The 13,671-nt window shown below is 41.2% G+C and overlaps 1 protein-coding gene across 13 annotated transcripts in view; it reads left to right on the top strand.

Moving 5' to 3' along the window:
- Nucleotides 1–13,671, top strand: part of AMBRA1 (autophagy and beclin 1 regulator 1) — a 167,422-nt gene that overhangs the window by 74,391 nt on the left and 79,360 nt on the right. For all 13 annotated transcript variants that reach the window (XM_011227947.3, XM_034644732.1, XM_034644731.1 and 10 more), the window contains 2 exons: nt 3,917–3,997; nt 4,616–4,716. In XM_011227947.3, the coding sequence (XP_011226249.2) occupies nt 3,917–3,997; nt 4,616–4,716 (182 nt within the window). The remainder of the gene's footprint in view (nt 1–3,916; nt 3,998–4,615; nt 4,717–13,671) is intronic.

Genomic DNA, 13,671 nt, shown 5'->3' with positions numbered 1-13,671 from the left:
TGAGGGAGGAGCAGTACCAGCATATTTGCATAGTCTGCTCCTTACTGACGTGGTTTGTTTGCTTTTTTTTTCCCCCCCGAGTCCTTGGGAGAGGGCACATGTGGGCTGTGTTCTGTTAGGCCCCAGTACGTAGTACCTTTCACCGTTCCTAAGGTGAATGATCTGTCTGGGTCTGCCTTTACCCCCTGTTCATCTGGTAGATAGCCTCTGGTGCACTCACAGTCAGTCTCCACCTCACTCACTTGGCCTCCTTCAGCCTGTGCAGCCTCGCCTCACGTTGATCTTCTGTCAGCACTGAAGTGAGTGGCAGAGTCTGTGTGGCTTTGTAAATGCAGCATTATTTTAAGTACTTTTAAGTCCTTTGCCCTTTTCTTGGAACTCTTAGCACTCCTCCCTCTCCCCCTCTCCCGTTTCCCATCCCTGCTGCAGATGTGCTATGCACTGAAATTGGTTTCCTCGGCCGAACTCCTCACTTCTGAATCCTCCCTTCTTTCTAGACTACAGAATCTAGGGTCATGAGTTGTTCTTTTCACCTCTAGTTCACTTGGAGCCTTGCCTTTAGTCAGGGATTTTTGTGATCAATACTAATGCCCAGAGCCTTTATCCCTCTCCTTGCCTCCCTTGTCCTGCGGTTAAACATTCTGGCTTTTGCCACCTTTCCCATTCCTGTTTTCAGGGTTTTTCCTGGAACAGTGTTTGAGCTGTTTTCTCCTAGATGTTCTTTGTTGTTCTCTTCTCTCACTGTGTGTTCACCACATTCCACAGTTTTCTAATGGTTCTGAGACCCGTGCTCTTATTCCTCTCCTTCTGTGCTAGAGTTCTCAATGCTTTTAATTTGAAGTCTTCTCTACATTTTATTGAGATGCCATTTAGCTCCTACTTCTCCATCATTTGTCAGGATGTTAAGCTGTGGACCAGCAGATAGATCTCCACTCATATATAATGTCTTTCATGTTGCCAAATGTGGCCATCAGTCTGAGACTGTGTCTGAGCCAGCTGATCTCATTTTATTTTCCTATATATCCCGCAGTAATCTCTGAATACTATAAAGCCATTATCTCTGGCCATGTTTTGTGTCCCACCCCCCCTTTTTCAAATGGAAGGAGAAACTGAATCAGAAAGGAGTTAATTGGGGGTGCCTGGATGGCTCAGTCGGTTCAGCATATGACTCTTGATTTAGGCTCAGGTCATGATCTCAGGGTCATGAGATCCAGCCCTGAGTTGGCCTCTGTGCTGAGCGAGAGCCTGCTGAAGATTCTCTCTCTTCCTCTCTCCTACCCCACCCCTGCTTGTGCACTCTCTCTCTCAAAAAAAAAAAAAAAAAAAAAAAAGGAAGAAAAAAGGAAGGAGGGAGTTGTTGGTTTTAATAACAATGAAAAGAGGCTTGTGAATTATGTTGAAGGAGCCCAGATTTCCCACAGCCCTGATGTGTTTGTCCATTTTTCTAAATTGTCTCCCTGTGTCCTTTCACCAAGCCCTGTGCCATCTTTGAGCGCTGGCAACTGCTGATCAGTGTGGTCTAGTGCACTGGCTTCTCCTTCCCTGGTCTTCAGCCCTGCTGACACCAGATAGAGCACTGTTTGTTGTCCAGGGGGAGAGGGATCTTTGGACTTTGCAGAAGCCAGTTGTCAGCTCCACAGTGTGACTGATTCTGGGAAGGCCAGTTCTCTCTCAGAGCTATGGAGGAAACACTCGCATTTATCCCATGGTGCTCCTTTCTCTGATTTAGTTTCTGACCTTTTTGAGACTTAGGACCCTTTTTAACTTCAAAGTGTTTTCCAACTTTACTCATGGTAATTATACTTTTAGTGCCCATTGATAAGTAAAATATGCTGTTATGAAACGCTATCAAGAATTCATTTGTACTTTTTTTTAAAGATCTAATTATTTGAGAGAGAGAGAGTGAACACGAGTGAGCATGGGGACGGGTAGAGGGAGAGGGAGACAGAGAATACGAGAATCTCAAGCAGACTCCCCACTGAGCTGGGAGCCTGACTCTGGGCTTGAGCTCACGACCTTGAGATCATGACCTGAGCCGAAATCAAGAGTTGGACACTCAACTGACTGAGCCATCCAGGCGCCCCTCATTTGTACTTTAAAGTTAATTGGTACTTTGATCAAAATTTGAAGCTACATATATTTGAAAAATAATAATATGCTTAATTTGAGAACTGTCTTACTTGTTTGATATTCACCTTTTCCTGTATGCATGGGGCTGGACTCCCCAGAGCTGCAGTCTACTGGTCAGGAACTTCTGATTTCATTGTTTTTTTTAATAATCTTTTTACTTTCCATATAGTCTCTCCTCTCTCTCTCTCTCTCTGTGTTTCTCTCTCTCTGTCTCTCAAATTGCCTCTCCCTTCATCTGTAGAGTTTCAAGACAAGGGGATATGATATGTTAAGGAAAAGAGTAGTATGCCTTCTCTTTTGGGAAAATAAAGAGCAAGTACTGACTTTTAATGGATCAGCTTCCAATGTCTCTGATATTGATTTTTCTGTTAATGCTCAGCATCCAGTTCCACCAAGATACAAAAACCTTCCTAGGCTTTCATTTCTGGCTTGTAAAGCTCCCAGTGGTCCATTTGAAAACTAAAGTATTGTCTTAACTTTGGTTCCAGGGCCAGTTCAAAGATGATCTCATTAAGTTGAAGATAATCCAAAGGGAGAATTCAGCAAAAATACCAAATCAAGCTTTCAGAGGTTCATTTATTTTGTGGAGTTGGTTAAGCAGCTAATTAACTGCACTGTCCAGCCGGTGCCCTTTGGCTTTTTGTTCCTTTGATGTATTAGAAACTAAGCCACGTGAAGTCCCTGCTTTCTTGTAGGAGGCAGTGAAATATAGTGGAAAGAGCTAGGGCTTCAGAATCAGATAGATATGCCTTGAATCCTGCCTCAGCCACTTACTAGTTGTGTGATCTTGGGCATTTGCCTTTCTAGTCCTTAGTTTCCATATCTGTAAAACAAAGCTGCTAATACCTCATGGGGCAGTTAGAAGGATTAAATAGGATAACATATTAATAATTTTCATATTAGAACTTAATAGATATTTAATAAATGATGGTTATTACTCTTGCTTTGACAGACCATAAAGAAAACACCTAAACTTTTTCCTTTTTACTCAAATGCTTGGGATTGCATTGTCTAATACTCTTCATCCTTGCCAATTTTGCAGTCTCTAAAAAAGGGGGACTGCCTAGTCTTTTTCTTGTGTTGTTTTTGTTTCACTTTTCATGAGCGATTTTTTTTTCCAGTCAAAGACCTAAACAGACTCATTTAGAGATAACCATTTGCTGAATGAAATTGATGGGGGAATTTTTTTCTTCCTTCAGGATTCCGCAAAGCCAAAGTTTCTCTGTATCTTTCAATCTAGAAAGAGAAGTTTATATATTTCCATTCCGGGTCCCCTGGAAGATCCAAACTTGAGTTCAGTTTCAGATGCTGCAGGGTTCAGAGATCACATTAACTCATGAAAAATCATCCTCCTTGTTACTGAACCATCAGAAAATGCTCATAAGGTGCCTGGGTGGCTCAGTCAGTGAAGCGTCTGCCTTCGGCTCAGGTCATGATCCCAGGGTCCTGGGATTGAGTCCTGCATCAGGCTCTCGCTCAGTGGGGAGCCTGCTTCTCCCTCTCCCTCTGCTGCTCTCTCTGCTTGTGCTCTCTCTCTCTGTCAAATAAATAAATAAAATCTTAAAAAAAAAAAAAAAAAGAAAATGCTCATAAATCTTTTAGTTGAGTTACTCCAGAAATGTAGTATATTAATGTGCCATCCAAATTAGTAAGCAACCGGATGACCAACTTCTTTGGGATATTCACCTCAGTGTAGAAATTTTATTTGGGGGATGTTTGTCTTTTGGGCTGATGGCTGGTTCTGCTTTAGTGACTCTCTTATATGTAGTCTTTTTGTTTTCTCCAGGGACAATGGTGACAGATCCAGGCACCGAGCTCCACGCAATGCCCGGATGTCTGCACCTTCACTTGGACGCTTCGTTCCAAGGTAAGAACTAGGTAGTCAGCCTTTATGAGAGCCTGGAATTTCATTTTTTTTTTTTAAAGATTTTATTTATTTATTTGACAGAGATAGAGACAGCCAGCGAGAGAGGGAACACAAGCAGGGGGAGTAGGAGAGGAAGAAGCAGGCTCATAGCAGAGGAGCCTGATGTGGGGCTCGATCCCATAACGCCGGGATCACGCCCTGAGCCGAAGGCAGACGCTTAACCGCTGTGCCACCCAGGCGCCCCTGGAATTTCATTTTTAAACCTACTTTCTGGACTTCGGATTCCATATCTGGAATTATTTCCTAGTGAGCCTGTAATCCAGTCACCTAAAGACTTGACAGGAGCTGATTGGCCACAATGAAGAGAGATCGAAAAGTGGCCTGGGGAGTATCCTATTCAAGATTAGAAACCCTGCAAAACTGCAGAAGAAAGATCAGGAAGGAGATACAAGTCTGTGGAAAGACAAATTCTAGGAATTTTTACAATGTCCTGGGCTTCTGTGGATTCCTGAGTTTAGTGGTTCCCTTAGCCTTGATTGTTGGGGGTTGGTGGATAGTATATCTCGTTTGTTTTTAGGTGTCTTTCATAGATTTTTCATATGTGGTTCCTTCTTGTAGGCGTTTCTTGCTGCCTGAGTACTTGCCTTATGCGGGGATTTTTCATGAACGTGGACAGCCTGGCTTGGCTACTCACTCTTCTGTTAACAGGGTCCTGGCAGGTAAGGAAATGTTTCTTTGGATTTTGAAAAGTTGAATGGGCAGAGAGCCAGATAAAGCTTTACCTTCCTTTACCTGTGTTGATGTGGTGACATCTTGGCATTGGCTGAAAACTCTGTTTTGAGGTCTTGTACCCAGTTCCTTACTTCAAGTCAGGAAACTAGAATGGAGCAAAGCTGTTTATCTCACCCATTCCCACTTCCTTCAAACATCCTTTTTTTTTTTTTTAATTGTTTAAACTCTTTGTTTCTTAATCCAGCAATTAGATTCTAGCTATGCTTTTAATTGAATGATAAAGGTGTCTTGTTCATGTTTTGGTTGGTGAGATACTCATGAACCAGATCCTATGATTTAATTAGGAGCTTAATGCACACCTCTTCAACCCTTCGCTCATCTGCCAGCAGATGGAGTTTCCAGGCAATGTGGAATCTTCCAGGGAAGGAGGAGGAGGAGAAAGACCCATAGGGCTCGCTTAGAAACCTCAGAAACAGAAAATGGGGTGGACAGGCCCAGCTGAGGCAGTTTTTATGGTGGCTGAATTGCTTAGTGACCAATGTTTTTGGCCTAAGCTACATGGTGTGACCAGGCTTTCAGATGCGGTATGTGCTGCTGCTTCTGGGCAGTGTCTAGAGAAAGAAACAAAGCAGAATTCTGGTTTTTATCTGACAAAGGTTATTTCCCCATCACACTCTTTCCTCCGCTTCCCCCTCACCTCCATGCCAACCTCTAAATTTATGTATGTGAAGGCATAAGAGGTATAAAAATCAGTCCACATTTAGGTGTGTCTTTAATAAGCATCTATTAAAAATTTCTTAAAGATATTATGTTTCGGAAAATCTGGGCCATGTTGTGTTTAAAGGTAGGAAGGGATCTGGGTGAGGCAGTAACACTGTCAGCCTGGGAGAATGTGATTTCTAACCAAGCTGTTGTGACAGCTGGAAGGCCACAGGGTCTCTGGCCTCCCCTAGGTAGGACTATCCTTTACTCAGTGTCAAGGCCTAGAAGTCCTAGAGACCTCAGTGGTTTCTCTGCTAGCCACCAGACTCTTTGTCAGCCCAGCTTTGGCAGGGGAGCAGACTATATCTGGTCCCCTGACAACCTTGTCTGAGGACCTCTGGCCCTAGTGGGTAAACAGACATCTTGCCTCGGTGCCTCTCCATCCTTGGTCTTTCTGTATGGCTTGGCTGATGGCATGTGGAAGCTCCTCACTGGCAGATAATCACTTGCTGTCAGGCAATACTACAGAGCTCTTCTCCACCCTTTGTTCCAGACATTTGCCTCCATCACCCCACACAGCACCTCCTGTTCCTCTACTGCTAGAAAAATCTCTGTTTCCTTGAGAAATTCCTTGGGAATAGCTCTATGTTTATTTCTTCCTTAGATTTAAGAACTCTACTGCCATTTCCTGTTTGCTACTTGATGCCCAGAGGTCTGACCCCCAAATGGCCCACTTTCACTTACGGATACTTTTGAATATAGGGGTTGTGTTCCAGAAGGCAGTTGTTAACAGATGTGAGCTCTACTGAGAAAAGTTCTCTAAGAAAGAATGCAAAGTATCTCAAGGGGATGGAAATCTAGATTCTCAGGAACCTCACTCTTGAATTAGATTAGCAGATGGTTTCCATTCACAGTTAAACCAGTTTCTTCTGTTTTCTCAAGATACATGTTACAGAGAACCTATTGGTCTTTTCATAAAGGCCCTCATCATTTATAGATACAGGTTTCCTCTGCTGTCCAAAAGTGGAGTGTTCCTACAAAACCTTTTGCAAGCCAAAATGACACAAAGCGAAGAAGCAATTACCATTAATTTATATGGAAAATTTTTTTAGTATACCCAGACCCCAAAAATAACCTCTCTTAGACTTTTCTGATACCTTAGGACACATATTGCTTGCACAAAATAAATTGAAATAAAGCACGGACGTGCTCACATACACAGTTCAAAGCTATGGCAGCTTGATACGCAGAGTGCACGCTGCCTCCGTAACAGCTCACTGTGAAGCAAACGCTGAACGCTATTTTCACTTTTCGCCTTTCTTCATAAGAGTGAAAATCCTCTTCAGATTTCCTTCAGTTAGTGAAAACAAGGTACTAATGTAGGTCTTTTGTAAAAGTAAAGTGGTGTAACACAAACTTTCAAGAAGGTGGGGGTGCCTGTGTTTGGATGTCCCTCCAGATTCTGTTGACAGCTGTATTACTTTTATTCGTCTCTTGAGAAAATTCCACAAATAATAGCTACAACCAAAAAAAAAAAAAGCCTAACATTTTTTGAGCACTCGCTGTATACTAGAGAGTATTTTAAATGCTTTTCCAGTTATATTTCATTTCTTTCTTGCAATAATCCTGCTATTACCTAATTAACAGTGGAGGAAACTAAAGCCCAGAAGGCTAACTTGCCCAGAGTGATACAGCTAGAAGTTGAGGAGCCAGAACTGAACCAGGCAGTGGGATGCCAAAGCTTCCTAGTCTGCCTCCCTACAGTTATTTTAAAGGACAAAGCATCAAAATAGCATGCTTCTTCTAGGACCTTGATCTAGAAGAAGGAAAGAGCTCCCAGGGAACTTGGCTGATTTCCAGGGCTTTTCTTAATTGCATTAATTCCTCTGTTTTATTTATGTATGTATGTATGTATGTATTTATTATTTATTATTTTTTAAAAAGATTTTTATTTGTCAGAGAGAGAGGGATCAAGCACACAAGCAGAGGAAGCGGCAGGCAGAGGGAGAATAGGCTCCCTGCTGAGCAAGGAGCTCCATGCGGCACTGTATCCCAGGACCCTGGGATCATGAGCTGAACCAAAGGCAAACGCTTAACCGACTGAGCCATCCAGACACCCCTAATTCCTCTGTTTTAAGTGATTTCTAGACATAGCCTTTTATGACCCAGTGGTGCTTGCTGAGGAAAATCATTATGTAGTAGCCCTTTTTTTGGGCCTTCTAGCGCTCATGGATGCAGATTTTTGCTTTTTATTAAACTTACTGTGATCATGTAATAGAGCTCCTGTAATAACGGCTCTTGGAGTGAAAGACAAATTAGCCTGTTAGCAGTAAGCACTCCCAGTTTTCCTGGAAAGGCAATTTCACTTGTATGATTGGAATGAGGTAGTGATGGTCTCAAAACAATTATAGTCAACAGGTATTTATTCTGTAGCTATGTGGCAGGCACTGTTCTAGGCTACCAAGGTGAGTAAGACGTATGATTCCTGTCCTCCTGTAGCTCAAAGTCTAGATGTTTGACCATACTTCAATCTGGCTCTTTGGTTCTTAGCTCCAAACATAAAGCCAAACCCTTTGTTTTTTGTTTCTTTTTTTAAATATATAAATAAATATATATCTATATAATATATAAATAAATATATGTAAATATATTAAAAATACAGATTTTATTTATTTATTTGAGAGCGAGAGAGAGAAAGCATGAGCAGAGAGAGGGGCAGAGGGAGAAGCAGGCTCTTTCCCCACTGAGCAAGGAACCCGATGCAGGGCTCGATCCCAGGACCCAGGGATCATGACCTGAGCCAAAGGCAGATGCTTAACCAACTGAGCCACCTAGGTGCCCCAAAGCTAAACACTTTGAAAGGTGAATTCCTTTTTGCAGGGGTGAAGAAGTATACACACACCTGCAGTTTTTGGAGTTGTGACCAGTACTATGGTGGCAAATGAGTCTACAGTGGACCGTAGCCAAAGCCATTCAGAGTCATCAACAAAAAATGGATTTGCAGAAAATTAAGATCCATTCTGCCCACTTCCTCCCACATGAGCATGAGAGTGATAATAGAAAACAGAAGCTACTACAGAGAAGTGTTTTGATTGTTAATTTTCAGCTCTTCCTCTTTATCTTGGTGCCTTCCCCACAATTCTGTAGGTTCGTGGTAGTCTCTAGGCACCCATCAACCCATGCCATGCCCCTTCTTTGGCAACACAAATTCTGAACCTATAAAGAAGTATAAGTAAATTTAAAGCTACTGCATCTCTACCAGGTGTATTTCTGAGGAAACACACACAAGCCTGGGGAGCTCCCCCTGCTGATGTTTTACTAGACAGCTCTAGCTCTGTGCAGTAACAGCCACTGATGATAAAGGACATAAAGTTAATGACTGCCTACTATGAGCCACGTGCTATCCTAAGTGCTTTCACATATATTACCGCCTATAATCATTAATGGCAACCCTGTGAAGTAGATCGCACATTTCCATTCTACAGGGAAGAAAACTGACATTCAGAGAAGTTAGGTCACTTGCCCAATATAACACAGTGAGAGGCAGACCTAGAACTTTAAAGCAGGTCTGTCTGCCTGACTCATAATCTTCTGTGCCATGTTTTGCCTGAGTTCAAGTAGGGGGTATCTGCCAAAAGGTTGGTAAGCTTACAATATTTTTCTGCATGTTTGAGGCCTCATAAAAGTGAAATGAGAAGCCTTGGCATTTGACATCTTCCTGGTAATTACTAGAAGAACAAAAAACTCCTGAGGGATAGAAACCTGGGTAATGTAGGGTATTAGTTATATGTAATGCCTAATCTTTTTGACTTTCATCCTAATGAGCATCTGTTCCCAGCAGATGTGGGCCTAATGTACTTAATTTAGTGTTTTGATTAAAATCAATGGCAAGTGTCAGGATTTTCTTACTCCTTGCCACAGGTCATTGGGGCCTGGTTGAGTGTCCTGGGCTATAGATGGCTTTGTGCCCAGTCATCCTAATTTTTCTCTTATGATTTCTTCTTTGACCCACTAGATGTTTAGGAGTATGTTCTTCAATTTTCCCATGTTTGTGAATTTCCCAAATTTCCTTCTGTTGTTGGTTTCTTATTTAATGTCACTATGGTATATGATTTCAGTTATCTTAAATTTATTGAAACTTGTTTTATGGCTTAGCACATGGTCCGTCCTGGTGAATGTTACCTGTGTGCTTGAGAAGAATGTGTATTCTGTTATTGTTGCATGTAGTGTGCTGTAGATGTTGGGGAGATCTACTTGGTTGATGGTGTTTTCAAGTTTTGTATACCCTTGCTGATTTTTGGTCTAGCTGTCCTATCCTTTGTTAAGAGTGAGATATTGAAACTTCCAGTTATTATTGCTGAATTGTGTATTTCTCCCTTTAGTTTTGTCAGGTTTTGCCTTATATATTTTGAGACCTTGTTGTTAGGTACATATATTTTTATAGTTGTTATGCCTTCCAGATGAATTCAACTCTTTTATCATTATAAAATGTCCCTCTGTCTCTAGCAATATTGTCCTTAAATCTATTTTTTCTTATATTAGTATAGCTACTCCAGCTGTTTTACAGCTGTTGATTGTGTGATATATATTTTTTCCATCCTTTTAATTTTTAACTTATTTATTTCTTTGAATCTAAAGTAGGTCTCTTATAGAAAGCATATACAGTTGAACTTTGAACAATGCAGGGGTTGAGGGCACCAACCCCCATGTAGTTGAAAATCTGTGTATAACTTTTTACACCCCAAAAACATAGCTACTAATAGCCTACTGTTGACAAGAAGCTTTACCAATTATATAAACAGTTGATCAGCACATTATTTTGTGTATTGTAAGTATTATATACTGTATTCTTACAAGCCAGAGAAAAGAAAATGTTATTTAGTAAATCATAAGAGAAAATGCATTTGTAGTACTGTATTTATCTAAAAATCCACATCTTAAATGGACCTGTGCAGTTCAAACCTGTGTTGCTGATTTTTGTTTTTTATCCAACCTGACAGTCTCTGTCTTTGATTGCATTATTTAGTTCATTCATATTTAATGTTGTTGATATAGTTGGATTTTGTGTGTCATTTTGCTATTTCTTTTCTGTATTTCTGATGTCTTTTTTGTTCCTCTATTTCTCCTTTGCTGACTTCTTTTATATTAAGTGGATATCTTTTAATGTACCATTTTAATCTCTTTATTGATTTTTAAACTATCCTTTATCAGGATCTACTTCAGACTTATACAGACTTAATTCTGGTAGGATACAGAAGCTTCGCTACACTATAATTCTATTCCCTTCTCTCTCCTTTGTGCTATTATTGTGCAGTGTTAGAATAATTGCTTTATATAATCTCATGTCCCAGGCATCCTTCTGTTTATTGCCTGTTGTGGGTAAGACAGAGCTACCTCTTTTGTAAGACTTTACTTTTCTTTTCCTTGCTAACTTTATTTTTGGTTGTCTTTTGCCTCTCTTAGATGTTCCCCATTTCCCTGGTACCTTAGAAAATTACTTTCAGGAGGCCTGTCTGGTCTAGCTTGGCGTTATAGGTAGGCATCTGGGGCCCTGGGCTTGTTGACTTTCAGGAATTAGTCTGATTTCTCAACCTGATATCATAGCTCACTAATACAACAAATTGCCTAATCTACTAGATCTTTTCTTGAATTGGCAAATCTGGGAAGGATGAACAGTATGTGTGAATATGGTTGAGGGCCATCATGGTATACTTAAATGAGTATGAACGTAAATGAATAATAATTCTGGTGTTGGACCCTTTATCTCCATGGCTGGACCCTTTATCTCCATGGCTGGACCCTTTATCTCCGTGTCCTGTACCTCTCTGGTACCTAGTAGCCAGGCAAATAAAGTGAGTGACACATTCCAACTCAACATCAATTAAGATGGCTGTTTATAAACCCCAGATAAATGGACAATTAGTAGTGGCGGTACTAGCTGCTGCTTCTTTAATAATTAACCCAATTACCTTTCATTCTGGTCCAGTGATGAAAGTGAAGGCGATAAGGGGCTGGCTTGGTTGCCTGGGAAACAGAGAAGTAAATGCAACACTCCTTCCAGAGAACCCAGCCTTCCCAGACAGATACCTTATAGCACCCAGGACTTTTACTTACTTGGTGTCCTCCGGTCACTGGAGCATTGGGGTCCTCTCTACCCCAGCCTTTTACTGCATCTCCTTAAACTGCTAGTGAGAAGTGTGCTTATTGAGAACCGGGGTCTTAGTTTCTAAGCTGAATTGCCTGTGCTGCTTCAGGCTTTTCCAGGGGGAAAATACTGGGCTTTGCCAATGAACTTTCCTATACCTTTTATATTATGTGACTAAGTTTTTCTGTGCCTCTTTCTCTCCCCCAGGAAATTTCTTCTCGATCTTTCCCCACCTGTGCCCTTTCTGTACTGTCATTTGAAGTAAGTGTATGTAGTGCTTCTCTAAATGCTTAGCATTGTCCAGGGCACTTTGGGTCTTATGAAGGAATTAAATGGTTCTGCCCTTAGGGAGTGGACAGTCTAGCCAGGGAGTGGCCTGATTTTCTATTTTGTTTTGGCCCTGCTGCTAAAAATTTAATAAATCCCCTGGGACTTTAACTGCCAATTCTGATAGATTAGGTAAGGAGGATGCAGTTCAAACACCGTTTGGCCTAAGGATTTATGTCTTTTGGTACAGTTTGAAGAAACTCCGTGTCCCCATTTTTCTTTTGAATGGGTCTGTGAGAATGAGTAAGTGGGAGTTTGGGAAGGATAGCTGCCATTTATAGTATATAGTCTGCTTGGTAGGCAGTATAGCAAAATGTTTGAGTTTGGACTCCAGAGCCAGGCTATCTAGGTTCAAATATTCATTCTGCTATTTCCTAGCAGTGTGGTCTTGGTTAATTTATTTTACGTTTTGGGGGGCTCAGTTTCTTCATCTGTAAATGGGCATAAGAATAGTTCTTAGTTTATAGGATTGTTTCAACGATTGGATTAGTTAAATGAGTGAAATTAAATGAATGAAACACTTAGAATAGTATTTTTTGGTACGCAAGTCTTCAGTAGATGTTAGCAATTATCATTATTATGATTTTTATTATAAATTTTGGAGACCAGTATGAGTTAGAGCTATGCCAGTCTCCTCATTGATTATAACCTTGCTGATCTCTCACTATTCTGTGTTCTCCCCAAATGGTGCTCTTCTTCGGTCCCAAGCAGGACTTTTTCCCCATCTGCTGTGGTCAATGAGTTGAAAAGTGTGGACCTTTTGTTCTGTGGCACCAACAGTTGGTAACTTGAGAGTCCTTGCGTTGATAATTTGACAGTCTGGTGTGTCCTCTGTTACTTGTAGTCCTGTCCCTCAAGCAGGGAAGAATAGAAGAGTCACAAAATTCGCATAACAAACTATTACCTGCCCCCCCCCAATCAGGACTTGTGTTGATAAAATGAGCATCTACTCAGCAGACCAAATGTTTGCTTCTGTGTACCCATGACAACATGGGATTCTCAGAGTGTAGTTCCTGGACCAGTACCATCATTACCTGGAAAAGTGCTATAAATGCAAATTCTTGGGCCCTACCCTAGACTCACTGAATTGGAAACTCTGGTTGTAGGCCCCAGGAATTTGTGTTTTAAAGAGTCTTGTAGGTGATCATGATGTACTTTAAAATTTGAGAACTCACTAGGTTAGGGACTGATGCAGAGACAGAGGCATGGGAAGAGATGAAGTGGTAATACCAGAAACCCAAGATACATTAGTGCTGGTGAGACCCTGTTGTATAACTGTTCTTCATCTGGAGCTGTTAATAATGGGGAGGAATGAATGAATTCTTAAATACATACAGAGTACTCAGCTGGTATATCAGCCATTTTGATTCGGTGAGCGTTTATTGAACTTCTGTTGTTTATATGGTACCGTGTTAGGTATCCAGATGCACAAGACATGATCTCTGCCCTCTAAAGCTTACCACCTACTAAGCTGGTATTATGCTAAATGCTAGACTAGGAGTATAAACAGAAAGCTGGCTGTGGGAACTCAGTTCCTTACAGTATTTCTACAGCAGAAAGTGAGAGGAATTGACCTATAACCTCTCTCCCAACTTCTTGACCAGTTTTCCACCTGTTCCTCTTCCTTCTCCCAAAAAGAGAAATGTTAGTGTCAGCATATCTGGATTGAGACCTCACCGTTTACGTGTACTTTAAGCTCTCTGTATTCTGGGACTTCTCTAGATGTAGAGTGCTCTCAAAGTTTATTAAGTCCTGTGGTTGTGTACTC

The sequence above is a fragment of the Ailuropoda melanoleuca genome, chromosome 16 (assembly GCF_002007445.2).
Source record: "Ailuropoda melanoleuca isolate Jingjing chromosome 16, ASM200744v2, whole genome shotgun sequence".
NCBI classification, from domain to species: domain Eukaryota; kingdom Metazoa; phylum Chordata; class Mammalia; order Carnivora; family Ursidae; genus Ailuropoda; species Ailuropoda melanoleuca.
The sequence above is the reverse complement of the archived record's forward strand: the minus strand, read 5'-3'. Positions and strand labels throughout refer to the sequence as shown.